General features: G+C 38.5%; 2 protein-coding genes across 5 annotated transcripts; one reads left to right on the top strand and one right to left on the bottom strand.

Annotated features, from left to right (window-relative positions):
• Positions 1–834: 834 nt before the first annotated feature.
• tspy (testis specific protein Y-linked) lies at positions 835–8,486 on the bottom strand. Its single transcript, XM_030137893.1, is given in 15 exon segments — positions 835–2,320; positions 2,513–2,560; positions 4,448–4,704; positions 4,985–5,061; positions 5,720–5,778; positions 5,781–5,816; positions 5,819–5,872; positions 6,513–6,624; positions 6,713–6,790; positions 6,881–6,925; positions 6,927–7,096; positions 7,099–7,149; positions 7,152–7,397; positions 7,400–7,612; positions 7,614–8,486. Coding segments are annotated over 15 exon segments (1,686 nt in total). The 5' UTR covers positions 7,822–8,486; the 3' UTR covers positions 835–2,288.
• Positions 8,487–9,760: 1,274 nt separating this feature from the next.
• Positions 9,761–19,362, top strand: LOC115421873 (uncharacterized). 4 transcript variants are annotated; one of them, XM_030137866.1, is made up of 4 exons: positions 9,761–10,928; positions 14,600–14,643; positions 14,831–14,913; positions 17,530–19,362. In XM_030137866.1, the coding sequence occupies exons 1-4, from the start codon at positions 10,822–10,824 to the stop codon at positions 18,451–18,453; spliced, it is 1,158 nt and encodes a 385-aa protein (XP_029993726.1). In that variant the 5' UTR covers positions 9,761–10,821; the 3' UTR covers positions 18,454–19,362. The 4 variants fall into 4 exon arrangements, with proteins under 4 accessions (XP_029993726.1, XP_029993725.1, XP_029993727.1 ...); XM_030137865.1 differs by having other exon boundaries at positions 14,828–14,913; XM_030137867.1 differs by lacking the exon at positions 9,761–10,928 and adding an exon at positions 15,252–15,311 and having other exon boundaries at positions 14,613–14,643.
• Positions 19,363–21,339: the final 1,977 nt, after the last annotated feature.

The raw sequence follows: 21,339 nt of genomic DNA, 5'->3' as shown, positions 1-21,339 counted from the left end.
TATTTGCAGTGCTACATTCACAATGTCAGTGATATGACATGCCGCTGTCATATCAAAGACGAAAAACATTAAAGAACAGCTGTATCGCAGCAGTGTTTCTTTGATATCTCTCCCTCAAGAAGAACATGTTGAAGCTATGTACAATCAAATGACTTTCAATGTAATAAATAATCCATGTTTACAGTAGGCAACACTTTTTGAGACTTAAAAGCTTCATTTTTAAGATTTAATATATTTTATTTCAGTTAACTAGTACTGAAAAGTATTGACAGGATAAAGTACAACACTACATACTGTAACTGATAGTAAGTTACAGCACATTGACAGTCCAATGTGATATGCTGAACTACACTGCCACCTTGTGGTTCTTTTAGATACAGCCTGCAGTTCAATGAACAGTATTGAAATGGCGACAAAACTGGGACTCTCTCGCTTTTTTTTTTTTTTTTTTTTTTTAAAGCTCATTCAGATTTGTATATTTCTGCTTCTTTTAGCCTTAATTTATCCAGAAGTCTGGCTCAGTGTATTCTGTGTTCACAACCACATTCTGGCTTACACATATTCCAGTATGACCTCTCTGAAGAACAGATCTTGCTCAAAGGCACCTTAGCACTGAATTACTTATCTGACCTACAGACCAAAACTTCCACAAGTACTTAACCTCTTAATCCCGTCACATGATCTTCATCCGCCAATAGGATTTGATACTGACATGAATGCGCAAAAAGTAAACTGACCCTTAAGTAAAACGGCTTCAAATAAAGATTTTCAGTTAAGAATTTAGTGTAACCACAAACAGATCTACTTTATGTTAATGTTGAAAACACACACAGATCAACGTGAAACAACTGCCTTTTTTATTAGGTCTGAGTCAAAATGTGGACATTTATTCTAAAGCAAATTAACAAACAAGTGTATTTTTATTACTACAGTGTCCTATAAAACACAGCACACAAAATATAACTTTCTGATTATGTTCATGAAAAAGAAAATCCTGATTATTTGTTAAAATTATCCATGGTTTAATTATGTGTACTGTCTTATCCAAAAGACAATGTTGAAATATTATTTACAGGTCATTGCTAAGAAAAGTAAGCAAATACAAATACGAGATTTATTACAGTGCACTCCATGTTTCTGTGAATTTAACATTTACTGACACTGTGCACAGCATTTTTTTTCCTTTACACAGCTTTGTGAATAATGTTAACATCCTTATGTTTCATGCTCACAGGCATGCCACAATGTGGATGTGAAGAACAATTCCATCGATACAATCTTCAAAAAAAAAAAAAAAGAAAGAAAGAAAAGAACACAAATCCTTAAACACATTACGAGAAAACTAAACTTTTAAATGTTTTACAAAGAAATTTTTAAGCTTTAAGTTAATCTAAAGTAAATACAAAACTCAGCTACTTATGTAAAGCGCTTTACAAAAATATAGGAATTCACAAAGACATTGGTCAAACAATGATTTTTAACATCATAGATGATTTACAAATTGTTAACAAGGGTGAATGGTGGTGTGTAACAAGACTGAACAGAAACAAAAAGGGAAAAATGCAGGTAGTATATTAAAACTGTATCTGTTCCTATTTACTACAGTAGAGTACACGATTCCTTATAGAGAGCGGAAAGTGTGTAAATGTCTCAAAGTCATTAAGATCCTTTCAATTTAACCACCATAATCATCCCTGAGAACAGATTTTGGTTCAGGACTCAGTGCATCCGAAATGTATTATAACTTGATGAGTTTAGCTTGTGACACTTCCATAATGTCTAGAATTTAAAACCACTTGTTTTCAAGCGTCCTCTGATAACACAAGTAAAGGTTTGTTTTTAAGCATCTGTAATGTCAGATTTACGGCCAAAATGGACTGGCAAACAGAGTCTCACCTGCATATGTGTAGGCCGTCACTGATCGTTCTTCATGAAGTCGAAGAACACTAGCTGTATGAAGTGTCTGGCTGAATATGATGTGCAAGAACCTGTTCTTAAAAAAAAACTGCAAAAAGTGAATTAGAGTACACATAGTACCGACTGTATAAAAAAGAAGGGAAACATGCTGCCTTGGCTTTAGTCTTATAATTAACCCTGATTTAATATGTATATTTTTTTAGGTATTAAAAAAAAAAAAAAAAAACTGGTTTCTGTGCATAACAATGACTAACATTGGGAAGAAGTACTCAATCTTTGCTATGGTTCATAAAATCTCAGCATCTTCTTCAATGTCCTTGTCTCTGGTCCCGCGATGACTCATCTTCATTAAAATACAGCTGCTCCTCTTTTTAGGCGTCTTCCTGATCACTGTCATCAGAACCTGACGAAGAACATCACAGTGGTTTCAAAGGATTATTACTCCACATGCTCTTTGTTTTGTGTTTATTCAAGCGTTGAGATTATTAAAATAAAATTCCATGATAAAAAACCAAAACAAAGACACCAAGTTTTTCCAAGCCCAATTATTTATAGTAGTGAAGGTACAACACTGCTGTTAAGAGTGAAGTCTTACCGTCAATCACAATTTCTCCAACATCATCCTTCTCCACTGGGCTCTCATCTGAGGAGGAGATATTTCCTGTCTATTCAGTTTAACCTGCATTACTCAGAGGCTTTATGTAATCTACAACATAAGTCAGTAAACTTGATACTAACAGGCCTTTGGCTTTTAAGTCACGACATGCAACAACAAATACTACACATTAAGGACTGATAAGTTTTTAGGAAAGTAGTGACCAATACTTGCAACCAACGTACATTTGCACTAAAAATGTAATCTTAGTGTAAAAATTTTTGAGTATCTGAAACTCAAAACGTCTTTGAAAGACCTTTAATATGGAGGTCAAATCAAATGAAGTCCAATTCAACACTTCAACACTGGTCAGTTTTCATATTGAACTGAAGGGATTTTAACAGTGAATATTTATTAACTACATGTTATTTTCTTAATTCTTTGTTGACAGGCTATAGAAACAAAGGCCCTCTCCTCCAGGCTGTGCCCCCATAGGGAAAAAAAAAAAAGCACTGACTGAGGTCAAATTTACCAAGGCAGCGCATGTTTTGGTGTTGGTGACATGATGCAGTCCATTGAGCTGTTTAACACAAAACAAGATGCTTCTCTGCTATCTTTACAACTAACCATGGCGTACATGACACCTAAAATTATCTTTTAAATTGACATTTAAATGGTGGCACAAGACCAACAGAATCAAAAAGTCACTTGTCTCTTGCCAGTGACTTCTTTTCCCCCCAATTTTTTTTTCTGAAATCACATCCTGACCTATAGGGCTCGCAGGAAGGGGCCGCACTTTGGCTCTTAATGTGTAATCAATCAGATTGTGCTGGGAACAGGAAATTGTTCAAGACCACCTCAAATGGAAAGAAGCAGCTACATTAGATCCAAAGTAGGGCATTTTTACATATATTTTAGCAGTAATTGGATTTAATAAAATATGGATACTTATCATAAAAATGCTAAAGTCTTAGTGCATCTTAAGCTTCATTGTTTTTACAGGGTTGTACAGAGCAGATGTAATTTACTTCAAAATTGCACACTAATTGGCTTCCGGAGACAAAGTTCAGTATTTAATGTGACCTCTGTTTGCATGTGGTACACCTTGAGCTCTTTTTGACTGTCTTCAGGTTTTCCAAATTAATCTTGTGGTTTATTCCACCAGCTTCCCACAGAACTCCCCAGAGTTGATCTCTAGACTCACTAAAAATCCTATACAGCTTCTATAATATCAATATATTACTGACAGTCTTGTTTGTAATACCATTTACACATTTCCTTTGTATTCTGATTGTACATATTTGGATTAAAGACCACTTTTCAGGTATCCTGTGAGTGTCAGGAATCTTCCAGGATAGGAGTCAATTTTGCCATTTAGAAGGTGGGGGATTTTTTTCAACTCATTGTACAAAGAAAACTCAGGAGCAGGAATAGTAATAACATGACGTCAGTTTATATATAGAACATATGTGATTCTTATATGAATAATTATATGATTATAATGTGAAATGCAGACGAAAATCATCTCTTTAGGCATAGAAATGTCAGAAAATCCTTCTATTGCTTCCGAATACTGTCCTCTAAAAAAGCAAACACAACAACACAGGAATGGGATGGGAGGCGAGTAATTCTCTTGAATGGGGGGGGGGGGGGGGGGGGGGGGGGGGTGGGAAGGGGGTGGGCATCATAATATTTTTCTTAAATTCTTTCATGGGATTGACTACGAGATTAAAACCTTAAAAAACAACAAAGCTCATGGGCACCTAAGATTTATGTTATTATACTACTGTAACACAAAGTTTTGTTAAGAAGTGACAAAAGGTTTTCTATTTTAAAAACAAGCTACATTAAATAAAATATACAAATACATATTGAATATCCCATCCAGCCCTGAGGAGTAGGGGTTTTAGATGTCAGTTTAAATTTGACTCTAACCTGCACCTGGCCCTCTGTCTTCCTCTTCCACTTCTTCCTCCTTGTCTTCTTCTCCATCTTCCTCCTTTTCTTCTTCGTCTTCTTCCTCTTCCTCTTCCTCTCCCTCTTCCTCCTCCTCCTCTTCCTCTCGAATCCGGCCCTGTTGGGGTTCAGTAGCCTCCTCACTCGCCTCCTCTCCAGGCTCGTCGTCAGAATCTGAGATTACTACACAGTCGTCGCCGTTACCGTTGTCGGCGGCTCTAGCCCCACTGGAACTGCTGTAAAAAGTGAAAACCACACAAACAAACATGTGTTAGTATAGAAAAAAAAAAAAAAAAACATGCGGTATGTGTCCCACCTGGTCTACCAACAGATCAGGACACTGTAAAAACTTAAACATGAGCTATAATTTCAAGGCCCTGTGGCTGAAAATATTTCTACAATTATAGCTTAATAGGTGGTTTGACCACTAACTAAACATTCCAGAGTTCTGTGTGTGTCAGTTGCTTCAATACACATATATACATTAATAGGCAGCCATGAGCATCTGTTTCATACCTGCCATTCTCCCTAGGTTCCCAGAGAGGAGTGAGGTAGTATCTCAGTGGGTCTCTGAACAGATCGTCCTTAAGTATCTAAAAGAAAAAAACAAAAGAATGTTTAGTCTCAATAAGTTTAAATGTACATTGTGTCTCATTGTCTTCACCATGTACAAATATCATCATGGCAATTGGTGGAACATCCATCACTATTTGCTTTCATTCCATCTATGTAACACTGTTTTCACAATGACATCAAGTATTTCACATACTGTGCAAAGTAGCAAAAATCACAGCTAAACATCGGTCATTGCCTGACCTTTTTAGTAAGCAACAACTTTAGTCACTGCTTCATGTTGTTGCCGATGAATGTGGTCACCTTTCCTCTCCAGTCTCTTAAAAATGCAGTCTTGAAATTCGTTCTGTACATTTTACTAGAATGATGATCTTTTAGAATATATGCTTGTCAAATCTGCTTCACTGTGTTACAAAAAAATTAAATGATTATTAATAATACATTTCATGAGGCTCAAAAGATCAATAAAGTTCTGTCTAATCTAATCTACAAAGGAATTTTTATGACCACATTTTGCTACAAAATGCCAACAAGACAACATCTGTTACTCATCATCATGCATAATGGTTGTAGATTTTGAAGTCTGCATGTATGAGGACAGTAATTAGTATATTAATAGTATGCTCAAACTGACTGATTTCGTGTGCTGCGATTGTTCAGTGAGTAGCTGTCATGCACCTGTGCTACACTCATCTTGTCCTGGGTTGCTGTGGTCACTAACCAGCTGAAAAAGGTCGGTAGACCCCACGTGCCGTCTTCCTGGGTTCACAGTGGGTGTCAGGTTATGTCCACGATGCCACAGGATAGGGTTGGAGAAGGACATGGGAGACCCTGAGACATAAGCAGCCAGGGTTAAAACTTCACCCTTTTGACTCTTCTGTAATTATTCAAGGTAAAGCATATGAAAGACACTGTGTGTAGCAGCATTGTACAACAAACATCCTTGCATCACTGTTGATTAATTAATGATCATTAACATAACGTCATGATCACTCGCATTAATATGAAACAATAATATGGATGACCGCTTAGTTACACAAGGAGACAAGACATAGAAACCACTGTACAATGCAATGCAAAGTGATTCTATCGCAATATCAGATCTAAAAGACATTGGAAAACAAATATCACAACTATTAACTCACAATTATTATCATTTTAACATTTATAATTTTAAGTTTAATATGGAAATCCCATTTGAATCACTGTTAAACCATAAAAAAATGCAATATAGTTCCTGTTTTTCACAATTTTATGCACCTTTGTTTTGAACATTTTAGGTGTGACATTAATGTTTACTGACCCTTATTTTTAGTTTCCAGGACACTTTCAAAATATATGTGGTGCTCTATGTTTTGTAGAACCAAAATACATTTAAAAGTTTATAAATATTTCATGGGATTTTATTAGTAGTGTTATTTAATTTTTCACATTGTCACGATTTTATGCCATAACTGCAGACCCTTATTACCTCCCATCCCAAGGTGAAGCTCCTTCATGATAATGTTGTTCTGGAAGTACGGATTCCTTCTGAAGTGAAATCGGATCCTGTAGCCCAGTTTGTTATTTTTAAAAGATTCAATCTAAGGGATATATGAGTAAACATAGAATTTATCTTTAGTCAAGACAAAACAAAAAAAAAACACGACACACATCACTAACATTCCCTACCTCCAGGTCAGTCATGTAGCTGAGAGCATCTTCATCAGTTTCATCAATGTGAGCTGATAGGTGAGGGTGATTCAGCAGCTGGAACATTCAAGTCAAGAAAATACTCTAGCTACAAACACTCAAACATAAAAGACAGATTAAGAGACATTTCTCCATTTAAAAGGATACAGCTGTAACCCAGAAGCCAGGAATCGTTTTTGTGATTGAGCTGCGCTTGATCCAGATGTGGCCGCCGCTGGCGACTGATCTTTAGCTCTAACCGCTGGTGAAGCCGGGCACTTTTCTTCTCAAGTGCTTCCAGTCTCATCTGTACCTGTGCCAGGAGAGCCACTGACTGTCTCATCTCTGGGGCCATCTTAACTGACACAATGGCACACTCCCCTCATCATTGTCCTCATTGTCTGATGCAAAAGAGGAGCTTGGTGTGGAGGAAGATACAGATATGGATCTTCACCTTCATCTGCCTCTGGCATGTCAACTGCATCTTCCTTGTCTGTACTATGTACAGATGTGGAGCTATCTGCTGCTGCCGCCTGTGTTTCGAACCTGTTCTTGAGGACTGATGGCCTCCACGTTGTTTTAAATTTGTTGCCATGTTTCACCTGTTTAGCCTTTTCTGATGAGCAAGGAGTCTCTTCACTGTCTTCCCCGTCTCCTCCTGTGAGACTGGCAAGAGCCTCAGCAGTGCTATGGCTGCAGAGTCTGACTTGTCCAAGGAGAGGAGGGACGCCGATCCGTTCTGATGACTTCTCCACATCTTTTGCATCAGCGGGTCCCTGTGGATCTGATGACTGTGGTTTCTGGTTGTTGCCGTCTCATGACCATCTCTTCTGGAGTTGTTGACAGACAGTCTACTGGTGCTGTCTGAACTCTGCTTGAGTTGGGCGGCAGCTGGTTTTTCCTCTCGTTATCTTTTGATTTCCTGCCAGCGCTTTCTTACTCTCAGCTTCACTGTTTGTGCAACTTTCCGAAGTGACCCCTGGCTCTTCTGATGCCTCACTTACTTTTGAGGATTTGCAGGGGATCGCGCTGTCCTCATCCTGGTCGGGTGATGGACGTTTCCTTGAAGCAGAATCAGCGGACTGTTTGCAGTCCGTCAGTTCACTCATGCTAGCTAGCTAGCCAAACCGCTAACAAGCTAGGTAGCCCGCAAGCGTAACTACAATAAACTTAACTGCTATCGATCACGCCAAACGGGTAACTATTGGGATAGCCGTTGTGATTTAGAAACTCGGATCCCAATGTAACCTACATTTTCAATGAACCTCAAACAGGAAGCAGCGCTCCAATTTCTCCGCGGCCTGCGTAGCGTTTATGTTTAAAATTAGCAAGAGACTGCTAACGGCTGTTAGCTTACATTACCCAATTCGTATATCCTCGCATTCATGGCCGGACCACATATTCATAAATTAAGTCCAGTAAAAAGGCGTTACCAAATCAATCAAAACTTCCCGTATTATATCGCCTTAAACTGCAATTTAAGTTATTTTTACTTTATATTTGCATTATCCTTAGCTTACTATTCGTGCACCGACGTGAGAGAAAAACAATCCTCTGATTGGCACGACACGCCGCGCTAAAACGTCTCGACCAATCATTTACAAGGGTGTGTTTTACATCGCTGGAACTGCGCTGCGAGCGAGCGCAGTGTTGCCAAAGATAATGTAACTGAAGGAGAGATTCAAAGTTAGCCTTTCATCATTGGAGGAAAACGTAACGGCGAGCTGCAGCTAACAAGCGTTACCTTCTGTCACGTGTGTAGCTGTGAGCCAGTCGTATCAGTTCTGTAATTGTCAGCCAACCGGCCTTCCTAGATTTTACGGACAGTTATGTTTGTGGTACAATAGAGCGGAAATCTCTGTCGTTGCGCACCGACCTTTAAGTGTTTAGTGAGCAAATTGTTACGTAATTTATGATGTAAAAAAATAAAACAGACATGAAGGTGTATGACAGAAACAGATTGTAGACCGCCGGAAATGAGCCCCGCGTTGTCGCGATACCTGAAGACGTCACATGGCTCAAACATGATGATTTTGTTCATTTTAAGCTTTTAACAGGCCACGGTGTCATTTACCGCCTGTAGATGAGATGTTATTAAGCATCACAGATTTAGCCATGATTAAAAAATAAAGACATTTCGTGAAATGAGAGGTTTTTTCACAGATTACTGGGTCACTTCTCTTCGTTGAACCACCATTCAAACATAACACGTCTGGTCTCCTCTACAATCTGGTCGTGTTTACAAGCTTGAATTCTTCCATCAATTACATCATCATCGTCGTCTGTGTCGTGAGATTGATAATCCTGTCTAAACGGTTACTAGACATCCTCACATGAGGCTATTAGTTAACGTGCTTTTAAACAGGATTAACAGAGCTGGTTTGCATAAATCACTCAGAATAGAGAATACTAGAAGCTTGCTTTACTTTAATCAATGCTGTATGATGAAAATGGATGTTTATGTAAAAATGCTAAGATAGTCTGACACACTTAAAATAGAGTAGTGAAGGGGAAAAAACATAAGATTTTAGTCTTAACTTTTGCTGCTTGCGGTCATTTATGTTTACACGTGGGCTTAATTAACTGCCATGTTGCGGTCATTGCGTAGAATGAAACAGCCAATCACAGACCAGTGTGTGCATGACCACATTTCATCATCATGATCTCGTGCTCTTGAACAACTAAACAGGGGTCAACTGCCTTTAACTGGCCGTAGGGTTAATGCAGGATAGTGTGTTTGCAGTACAATCACTGAACATAGGGCCTTTCAATTACATTTTTCTAACACTAAGGCTTAAATGCATTTTATTTGATCTATCTACTCTAAGTGATGATTCTTCTTGGGGCAATAAAGCCATGATGATAAAAACACAATGACCTTGAATAATTCGACTGGAGGTTATTAAACCCTTGTGTTGAGGGGCGCGCGTTACCATACTAATTGCTGGGAATGTTGGCATTTTCAATCAAACTCTTAGTATCCCATTTCCAGTGGTGGTCGTATTAGCAGCCCGAACCAAACAGAACACGGGGAGGTACAGGATTATAACCAAAGACCAAATTGGGGCATGGTGAGCCTGGTAGGTCAGGGCTAAAAATTAGGCAGCTCCTTCCGCGACAGCAGTCAAATTGCGATGCACAAACTCATGTAAACCAGGGGATACACTATCACAAGGGCTGGCACTAAAGGCAAGTTTCCATGGGTGACATTTAAACGCCACACGTTGACTGAGGAGGCTGTGCGTAACGCACATCCAGCTACCCGGGCAGTGCTGCGCAAAACCATGAGTATTTTGTTAGTGTTTTTGGAGAACGCCATATGTACTCTCTCTGCAGCGCACAGCTTCCACGAGTGTACACAAATTCTATAATGTCTTTTTAACAATACCAAGTCAAGAGGGCCTTTTACCACGGTCAGAGCTGGGAAAGGACGCAAACGAAGCAGAAAGTAGGTGTCCCGGCTTAGACGCGGATGATGATGATGATGAAGATGACACCGAGGACGTCCGTCTCATCCCAAGATGCTCCCCGGTACCGAGGAAGCGAGGGTCGTCATCTTCGACGAGACCGCTGAGTACCTGCGAATCCACGCGGCGCTGGGAAAAAAGATGTGTCGTTTGCCGATACAACAGGTGGGATCTAGTGGGACGTGAAGGAATTTTTTGCTTTCGATTCGGAGGACGAGGAGACAAGTGCCAGGTGGGAAGAAGAGGAGGCGAAATATAGGAAAGCAGAGAAAAAGCCGATCTATGATGTGCACCCAGAGTTTAAGTCACCCAGCGGCAGTGCGCTTCTGCAGGCTGTGCGCACAAACAAAGTGGAGGTCGAGCAAGTGTTTTCAGTAGATAGTGAACCACTTGCATTCTGCGGGATAGTACGAGTCCTGAACGTATCTTTCCACAAAGCAGTTTACATCAGATCAACCATGGACAACTGGGCTACTTACTTTGACCACCCAGCAGAGTATGTCCAGGAATCTAATGACGGAGACACTGACAAGTTCTCCTTCAAGTTGTCTTTGCTCCTCCTATATCACACATGGCTCCTCGCATTGAGTTGTTATTCGCTATGAAACCTCCTGATGGTGATACTGGGCCCAATAACTCCCAATGAATTATGTGGTAACTCTGCTCCTGTCCTATGAAGAAGACTCTCCTGCGACAAACATCGACATAAGTGAGTTGAGAGGTATCCTGAAACCTCCGAGACCATACAGGTCACTGTCTTGACATGTGATTTAGATTTAACAGGCTGCTTGAATTCAGGCCACATTCACTTTGCTGTGATTCTTTTGACCTCTGACCTCCACAGATTGATCAGCTCAGAGTTCATTCATTGAAACTCAGATCTTATTCTAACATCACCTTGCATCTGTCTAGTCAAAAGGATGCTCAAAGCAGAGTTAAAACTTTCAGGTCACAGAGAAATACTTTATAGTTTTTGTGAAAAGAGGCGCATCACAAAAGCCACAGAGCTCCAGTGGCCTTGTAATTCCATGTGAGCTTTGTCCGTCTGTGGAAATGAGCATTCAGTTCAGTCAGTGAGTCTGCTCAGAGACGTCCTTTTGCATAGAAAGAATCCAAGTCTGAAGTAAGCACTTGTATTGTAACGAAAGCACAGAGGGAGTATCACGCCAGATAGTTGCACTCCAATGGCCTGTTTATGTCTGTTTTTGGTTTAATCATCTATTTAATCTTGTGTCTTTCAGTGTCTGCAGTTAGGGTTGGAGAGCGTACCACCCCCTTCAGTATGCCAATCATCCAGTGGTGTGTGAGGATGATCAAAATAGGCAAAGGGCAGGTGTCGTGTTCAGCCCTGGCATTTCCCTTGCACTAAAATTTACCTCTGACCTTTTCTATCAGAGACATAAGGGAGCGGAGCCATCTCAATACATCATACCGGCCCCTTCCCCTTGTACATTTGGAAGGTTGCACCCAGACCTTCTCTTCTTTGTTACTACTTCAGAGTCAGTAAATCAGAGAGGAGGATTCAGTGGTTAATCTATTGTTAACACTAACATAAAAGTGTTGAAGGAAAACAGAAGACAGCAGGAGGAGTCCAGCAAACCTATAAACCTTAAACAGGATATAAAGCAGAGTAAATGGTCACGCAGGACTTTTCTTATGTTGCTGTTCTGAAATAGGACGGGGCAGATGGATCATTAGAGTTGGATGAGTCACTGACTAGGGAAGAAGAGTAAAGGGATCAAAACCTGCAGCCGCATCTTCACCATAGCAACCATCATACTGTAAATTCATCAGATGCTTTGAAGTGAACTGATAATTGGATTTTGACACATTAACAAGGCGGGCCTGTAGGAGGAAGGGTTACTATGGGGTGAAACAGTCGTTGACTCCAGATCACTTGCTGCATGTTGATCCAAGACGTCAATTTTAAGAAATCTAATGTCCTCATGTTAGTTTAGGTTGCACAGTAATTATGTAAAACAAGTCATGGTCTGCTGCATCACTGAAAAACAAAATCAGAGCTGTTTTTCTGCTTCAAGTTTCAGCTCAGTCATAACATTATTTTGCACTGATTTCCTGGGTCAGTTCTGAGTTTTGCAGCATGGACTGGACTAGACTGTGAGTGATATTCAAGAGCTGATTAATCAAGAAATATCATTCATACACCCAAACATATTGAAATGAAACTACGTAATACGTGACTGAAATTAACTGAAATAGGTTAACTGTTGATCTGCACATCAAAGTCAAAGTAATAATTATATCCAAATCACTGAATATCAAACAAAGTGATTTATCAATAAATGTGTGACTAAATATCAAATTACCCATAAAAAGTTGAGGTCAGCATAGGTATTTTTATCATTTAAGTTATTATTTTCCCTCCGTCAGTATTTTCAGTCAAGAAGGCTAATTTTATCGGGCACTTTTAGAAATACGGCTTATTCTATTGCCAAAGCTGTCTCTAGAGTGGAGGAGCCAGGGCCACTGCATGTCTGAATGGAGCCTAAGCAAATAAACACAATCAGCATAAAAAGAAATTAAAAATGTTAACTGTATTTAAGTAGGTCTTGAGGTTATGTTTATCATGCATTAGCCTGGAGCAAACACGAACCACTTTTTTCACAGTAGTTGGCTCATTTTCAACAAGGATGTGGTGCTTTTTTTCAGTTTAGACTAAACATATGCCTGTCATTGTGCAGGGTAAGGTCATAAACGTAACCCATAACTCATACTGTATGTCTTCTTTAAAACGAGTGCAGAATTTTACTTGTAATGACTATTCTAGGTACCATCAACAGAAGAGCTTGAGTTAGATAAGTAGTACGAAGATTATCTAAATGATTTAACCTATGAAAAACTCAGGGACCACAAAGAGCATCTCAGGCGATGCCTTCTCTGTTTGCACAGCTCTCAACACATGCTCATCATGTGGCTTGAACTTTATTACATTTGGCATCTTTGCAGGACTCTTGGATATGTTACATCTCATCTCTTTCAACACATCTTCCTCACAGAAAACGACTCTAATTCATCATTTAGAGGTTATTTTAAAGCCAGTCAGATTATTACCCCACCCCCTGAAGGGGAGGCAAGGGGTATTGTTTTTAGTTTGATTTGTTTGTTAACACTTGCAGGAAAACTGTTGATTGAATTCATACCGAATGTGGTTTATAGATTGCCAGTGACCCAGAATAAATCTCATTACATTTTGGGAAAAGTAGGTCAAAGTTACAATTTTTTAGATGAATTTTTAAAATCTTTTTTCCCCATTTACTTTTAATAGGTGAAATTTCAAATGTTTTTAGCAGCAAAACTATTGGGTGAATTTACACCAAATTTGGGTTACAGGTTACCAGTGGCCCAGAACAGATGTGGTTACATTTTGAGAAAAGTAGGTCAATGAATTTTTTTTATCTTTTTTTTTTCTCCTTTTTACTTATAATGGGCAAAATTTCAAATGTCTATAAAAACATCAATTTTGTTTCCATTTACTTCAAACTTGGCACATATATATACATATATATATAGGTAATTGATATGCTGACATCACCACATGCATAGACATGATGACATCAGCTGCACTGATGCCAAAGTAAGCTACAATACATGCGAGGGGTGAGATTTGTTGTGCCTGGCACTACTTGTTTTCATAATGTTTTGCAAACACATGTTCAATCACACAGATCTGTAAGCCAGTAAAACAAAGGCTTTAAGAGGCAGTAAGCTCATGTCTACTAAAGTAATTACTGTCAGCACAGTTGCATTAAATACATTCACTACAATACTTTGATATAGAAATGTGTTTTCCACATTTTGTGTTTGCTTCCAGCTTCAATAATCTCACACAAAAATATTCAACCTTTCCATCTCCTTTTATCCGATTAAATGTCAAAAACAGAAGCATGCAAAGAGACCATATCAGGTTGAAATGGCAAATTCAGCACATTAACAGTTGAACTGCATCAGCAGATATTAAGTCTAATTGTCCATAACAGGTGTTGATGATGGCACATCACTATATACGTGTCTTCTTCATGCATGAGCTTGTTTAACGGTGCATCTCGGGGCCCAAAATGGTGTCTTTCTGCTCATACATAACTGCTGCATTCGTCAGCTGATTCAGAGGGTGACTTTATGGCAGGAGATGAGCTTTAAATACCAAACTGTCTGAGTGGAGGAGGTAGTTGTAGCACAGACATATGTTTTCTTCTTTTTTTTTCTTTTTTTTTTTTCTACATTTCAGTCCTAGTTTAAGTGTTCTGTAGTGTTTATGTTGTCTTCTGTCTTCACTAACATGGATGTTCTTTCAAGATACACATCACAGTATAGAAATAACTGATTGATCTGAAATGAATTTGCTTCATGATTGTGTTATCTTTTAGTGTGAATGAACTCTAATGCTTTGCTTGTCTTTCAGGATGGATTTTAATTCAGATCTGGAGGATGAGCGAGACAAAAAAGGTACAGTGTAAAGATAATTTTTTCATCTATGTTTTTTATTTATGATTTTAGTGATAATGACTTTGGTCTTATTAATCACTTTACTTGTAGCTTGTGTTGCCAAAGATACAAATATATGTAAACACTGTAAATATTGCTGCTTTTTTCTCTGTGTATATTAATTATAGTCCATGTATCTGTTTAGCAGACGAAGCAGGGACCTCCCAAGCCGGCCTTGTCCGACCCACAGCCATCTGCCCACTCCTTATTCAGCCAGACATCGACGTGGAGGTAAGGGCGAAGCAGGAATATACTATGTTCATCAGGGTTATTAATTTTGAACTTGCTATGACCTGCAAAGTTAGAATGGTCCAACATGATTGCAGCCTGCCAGCTTGTTGGCTCACTTGCCAACAGAGGATTCGCATTTAGCGAATAACGTGTTGGATTATGTTCAAATTATGTTGATTTGCATGCAGTTGTTGTAACATTCTCATTTAACAGGTAAGCAGGCTAGGTGCTTTATCCTTTTATGCGAGTCACATGTCTAATAAAACATAACAAACCTTTCTTTCCAACTTTTATAGCTTTTATATCATCACTGGCTTGGTTGTTTATATTGTTCACAGCTCATTGAAGCTTCAGCAACAACTTAGGTAATGTTTCGCTTTTTCACCGCTGTAGCACGAGTATGTATTATTGCATTTGTATCACTATGCATGCTGTTCATGTCTTTGCAACTTTTGATTATTTATTTATTTATTTATTTATACCCCTGTCCTGTTCAGCAATTTTGCCTCCAATATAAGTGTACTGGGGCCACGAGATGCTTGACAGTTTTGATCTAAGAGGGTTTTGAACCTCAGATCACTTCCCCCTATTGGTTGGATTTAATTATTTTATAATTGTATGGATATTACCTGATGCGAGAACAGGACAGGGGTAATTTGATTTTCATTTGATTTGAATTCATGGTCTCTTCATAGTTTTAAGTCGGTCCAATCACTACTCATTATTCACACCCTGTATAATCATGTCTAATCCCTTGTATGTTTAAAGTGTTTGTGATCATGGTACTGAAGACTACTGTCAATGTGCTGTTGTCTAGGTTTTCATATTGAATGATTTGTTCCAAAAAGAAACATATTTGTCACACAAAGACAGACTTTTTTTATGGAATACAGTTTAACCTCTGTGACCCCGCTGCTATTTAAGATATAAACTTGCCATGCCTCAACACTTAGTTTCACACTAATGCTAAACACAATGTAAGCAACTTTCTGAATATTTTTTTCTTTACAGTAAAATGGCAGAAGAGAGAGCTACTTAAGATTACAAGAGGGTTGCATTTGCATTTTGGCAAGCAAAGGTTGGTTTTGGAAACGTTCCATACATAAAGCATATCAGACAGGAAGAAATTTGTATTTCAGTAGGAAGTTGCAGTTTTTGTGCATAGCGTTGATTAAACTGCCCCAGACAGCCCAGAGTCAGTCAGTCAATCAGTAATATTATTCCACAGAAAAACATGCGATCTGTGTTAGTATGGTACTGATACTGACTTACAGATCTGATCATCTTTACTGCACATTTGTTTGTCCATCAGTATTCATACTAATGCTGTCTCCTTGTGGTAGAAAAATTAAATGTCAGGTGAACTTTTTAGCCTGTGTCTAAACAGCATTTTTCAATTGTTTTTTTTTATCCCACATCTTCACTCTCACACCATTGAAAAATCCAATAAAACACTTCTGTATTAGTTTTTTCACACAAACCCTATAATCTTCATCACTCCTGACAATTTCAAGTTCAAATTTGGAACTATAATTTTCAAGGAAATAATGTCTATGTAATTGCTGGCGTCTACCATTTCCACCTCTCACTTGCTGAGCTTTTACTTCTTTGCAAAACTTTTACTTATTTTGTAGTGCGTCAAGGTTGTTTCATATTGGTTTTTCTCCCTTTAGACTGACACAAAGTGCTCTCTTGAACTAAAAGTAGACTTCTTTGGAATTATTTGATGTAAATAAATGCAGCAATTCCAATGGAAACAACTGCAGCACACAAAATTATAGAGGAAGACATGATTTATTTTGAAATGTATTGTGCATCAGGTTACATTTTGGACTCAAAAGGGACAATAGATCACAGCTGAATAAAACATGAAGTTAGCATAAATGTTTAAATCACAGCATATGCACATAAATATGTCTTTCTTTTTATCTTGTGCTTTGCCTAACACCTACATGCTCTGTCTTAGAACATCTGTTATCTGTGTCTTGCTTAAGCTCTGGTTCTTCTGGATGTTGTTTTCTGTCTTTTGGTTGTCATGAATTTATCTGGTATATGCTCTGAGTTAATAATTATTTACCTTATTCAGAATATAATTACATAAAAATCAATATGAAGTTCTTTCAATAAGGCACCAGTCACAGTTTCTGATGTTTTAAGGCAAAAATCACATACTGTAGTTCTCAATGTGGAAACACTGAATGCCAGAGGAGCTGCATTTTTGTTTTATATTGAATTTCAGAATAAATTAATGATGAAAGTTTGCATAGATCTCATTTCCTTCTCCCTTTAATGCCCTTGTGAGGTACAGACTCCAGTAAAAGGACGGTATATAATTAAATCTCTTCTGTACTCATGACAGATCCAGTCACAGCTTTCAAATGTACAGTTTCGCCAGTAGTGTTGAAAACCGTCCAATTATCCCCATCATACTGTTTCTCTTTGCATTCACTCACAATTACATAGTCAGCATGGGATCCATTTTGCAGAAAAGCATTAGTATGCTGTAAAATGCTTTTCTTTTCTCTGTGTGCACTGTTAATGTGGAATACAGATCTCTCCCCTTTGTCTTTATGCTCTCCTTGCTGTCACTGTTCTCTCACTGTTTTACTTTAACAGATTGCGGTTCACCCATCTGGTCTCTCTGTCCCACCCAACCAAGAGCTTCCATCTGTTGATGGCACACAGTCCGCTCATACCGTATCTGCACTATTTCCTTCTATGTCTTCCTCAACCCCACTTCAAACTACTTTACCCTCTGTACTCTGTACCAACGAATCAGTCCAATCAAATAAGTCAGAGCCTTCACCCGGAGTCCGTTGTGTGTTAGGTAGCCAAACCTCAGAGCAGCCCAAAGACAGCAGTCCCTTTGCACTGCTGCCTGCCACAGTTCCCTCTATATCACCAGAGTCAAGGCTGAGATCAGACAGCTCCCCGGCTGGCGAAGAGGAGATCTCTTCTTTGGAGACTCCACGCAAGCGCTGTCCCACCACAGAGACGAATCTGTGGCCAACAGGAGAATACGGATCAACCCAGAGCCCGGCCGGCCGTCCTTGCCTTGAACTGCCTGCTGAATGTGTCTCTGCTCTCAGTGTGACTCAGAGCTCTGAGCCAGAGGTTGCAGTGGGATTGAGTGAACTTGTTGCAGGATTATCAGAAGGTTCCACCAGGTCTGCAGCACATTATGAAGGCAGCGTGCCTGTGCTCTTGTCTCCTGTGGCAGAGAGTCAGGGAGCAGAAGGTGAAGCTCCCCCGTCACTTGAACCTGCAGAGAATGACTCACTGAGTACAGGTGTCAGTGAGGTGAAGGAAAACTTGGCTCTTCATTCTGCCTCGGCCAGGGAGGAGAGGCAAGATGCTCCCCAGATATCCCCTGACACATTATTAGAGAATCTACCAAGTACATTGTCTGAGCATGACGTAAACGTCAATCTGATGCCATCAATCATCTTTCTGAGTGGAGTTGTTTCCTTGTCTGTCATGTTGCAGGAACCCAGTGCCCTGTTAATCATTGGACTATTTTTGGTTTTGTGTCGTTTGTGATTTATGCCACAGATGTTTCTCCTAAACTGTTATCCATGGAAGTGCCTTTTTCATGATTCCAAATTAAGCCAATTGGTTAAAAATCCACATTTAGTTTCTGTTGTAGATGTGGATTTTTAGTTAACACTGTGTGAGTTTGTAGACTGATGTATATTTTCATCAAGGAAAGAAGAGGCATTTGTAAGGATGACCATGCAAAAATAAAGTGAGTAAAAACCTATATTTTCAGGAACTGTTGAGAGTATCTTGTTATATTGCACAATACAGATGATCTGCCATGTTGTTCTTTATCTCTCCCATCCTTTCAGCAACATTGTGATCACTCCAGTGATAAAGCATAGTATCTTATCATTGTGGATGTTTTTGCAAGTGATTTGTAATCACTGTTTTCTGTCATGTGGAGTGTACCAGGCTTTATATTCTGATATCATTACTCACTTCTACAATGCACTTATTTTGGATGTTTGTGTTGGTGTGTAGCTAAGGGTGATCTTGTGAATTCCATGTATTATTATGTGTTTAATGAAGAACAGAAGCATTGCCATGGTCACACACTTAAGAGACCTCTTACAGAAATTGTATTTTGTTTACAGATGCAAAAGCAAAACACACTTAAGCAAACAATTTTGCCTTAATTATAAAGAAATTATAACCTGCTAACATTTAGCAACATCAGTTGGAAACTGATGTTGCTTAAGGGACAAAAAGTGTACCAGCCTCAACACTACTCCTCATGGAGAAGTCTTCCTGTTAATACTTTCTCCTAAACACAATATTACCGTTGCACAATAATATATTTTATAGCACTACTTTGACAACCTCACAGAGTGACTGTACTGTATGTGACATGTTTGAAGTGATAAAAGGTTTTGCAGTGAGTTGCCATTAAACGTGGTCTGATACCGTGCACCCCAGTGTCTTAGTTTATTGATTTTTCTGTTCATTTATACTGAAATTAATATGTACACAGTTTCATGCACGATAATGACACTGCAGTGCAAATTTTGGAAGGACTGACACCACTAAAATGACATCAGAGCCTTTAGCGCCTCTGTCTCTGGAGCATGTTCAGCTTCGCTTCAAGTGGAAATACACAGATTGCAACATGAGCTGCAAATAGAAGCCAAAGGTCAGACATTGCACTGAAGTCACAGTGTCATGACAGATGAAAGTGCACACTGGATGCTGTGATTTAAGATCAGTGTTTGAACAGTGACAATTCCTGGGAAATGTCCTCAAGTGCTGTGTGATGAGAGTCAGGCACTATTTCTGATTGAAGTCATGATAGACGACATCTTAAAGACAGCGTGAGTCATTAAAATCTAATGTAAACACCTGAATTGTTTTCCTGCTGGATCAACCCACACTATCCTGTACTAACGTAAATACCTTCAACCCCATAATTGTCTGTGTCAGTCCTTGGATGACAAATATCCTCCGGATTAGACAAGGATTATAGTATTTGGCTTTAAAACAAAATTATTAATCAGAGCACACTTTGATTTCATGGAGTTCTGCGGGGAAAGAGGAAGCAGTGCCTAATTTGTGTGATGGTCACATAGCTTGAATGTGGAATGTATTAAAAATTTAAGCAGACTTAAAAGTGACCCAAGGAGGATAATCAGTGAGAATCCTACAACAGACTTTCACATTGAAATAATTAATGCCTTTTTAAGCAGTAATCTACATCACTGAAAGCTGTGTAAACCAACGATTTCAACAGAGGCAGTGTTCGAGGGAGTATTATCCCTCTCATCAACTATGACAACAGTCTGTGCTACTGCTTGGTTTGTATGAATGGCGCTATTCCATCATTCCAAACAATTTCTCCTTTTAAATAACATTTTTTGACAGCAAAATCTCCCCAAGACATGACAAATTTTCCTTCCCTAGTACACCTATTTATCATTTTACTCAAAGGAATTAGTCCATGAATATTTGTCGACTTTATCTGGTGCATCAATCTTTAATATGACTGTTTATTACATTTATTTTGGCTGTGAGACAACCATCTGCTTAGTCCACTTATCAAGATGACATTTTTAATTAATGAAAATTCTCCAATATGTGGCTTTTTAAAGAATTGGAAATTGTTTTAACAATATTTAATATTTAAGTATTCTCTACAACAAAGCACATGTTCTTGGACTGAATGGTAAAGTATAAACTTTCAGATGTTACCATGTTAGATTTTTTTTAAATTAAATTAGTGACGTTTTACCTGACAGATGAAAAGACATAAAACTTTATCCATCCTAATGTGAATGTTTTACCCAACATACTTAGACATAGACATGTTGAAGATAACATTTGACTACATATTTAAATATTAAAAATATGGACTACTTCTTCACATTTATTAAAAAAAAGAAAAACATTTAGAATTTACAAGGCCAGTGAGAGACCAATAGTTTAAAAACTCTCCATTGGCTTCAAAAGTTACATTAGGCAATAGATTTTGTAAAATATACATAGATTAATATGCACCAGTTGTAGGAACAGCTTTAAAGATGGTTACCGGGTGAGGCTGCAACACATCAGTGAAGAGCCAACACTGGTCGCTGTTGCTAATATGAGTTTAAAGATGTGGCAAAAGACACATTAAGTGTTTTGCAGATTAAATAAAAAACTAAACTGTGTTAAATTAATGCTAAAATATTATATAATTTAGGAACATGTAATGTTGAAAAATAATTTTCCAATTACATAATATCAAAAGATCACACTGAAGGGCTGTTACATGAATTAATGCTGAAAATCAAAGGTGGTCTAATACCAATTCCAAAGCTATTGTAACATATACAAATACCTAGGCTGCATGTTACCAGGACAAGTTATGTTTTATTTTTATAGCCCAATATCACAAATCAGAAATTGTCACAATAG

This window comes from Sphaeramia orbicularis, chromosome 7 (assembly GCF_902148855.1).
Source record: "Sphaeramia orbicularis chromosome 7, fSphaOr1.1, whole genome shotgun sequence".
Classification (NCBI taxonomy): domain Eukaryota; kingdom Metazoa; phylum Chordata; class Actinopteri; order Kurtiformes; family Apogonidae; genus Sphaeramia; species Sphaeramia orbicularis.
The sequence above is the reverse complement of the archived record's forward strand: the minus strand, read 5'-3'. Positions and strand labels throughout refer to the sequence as shown.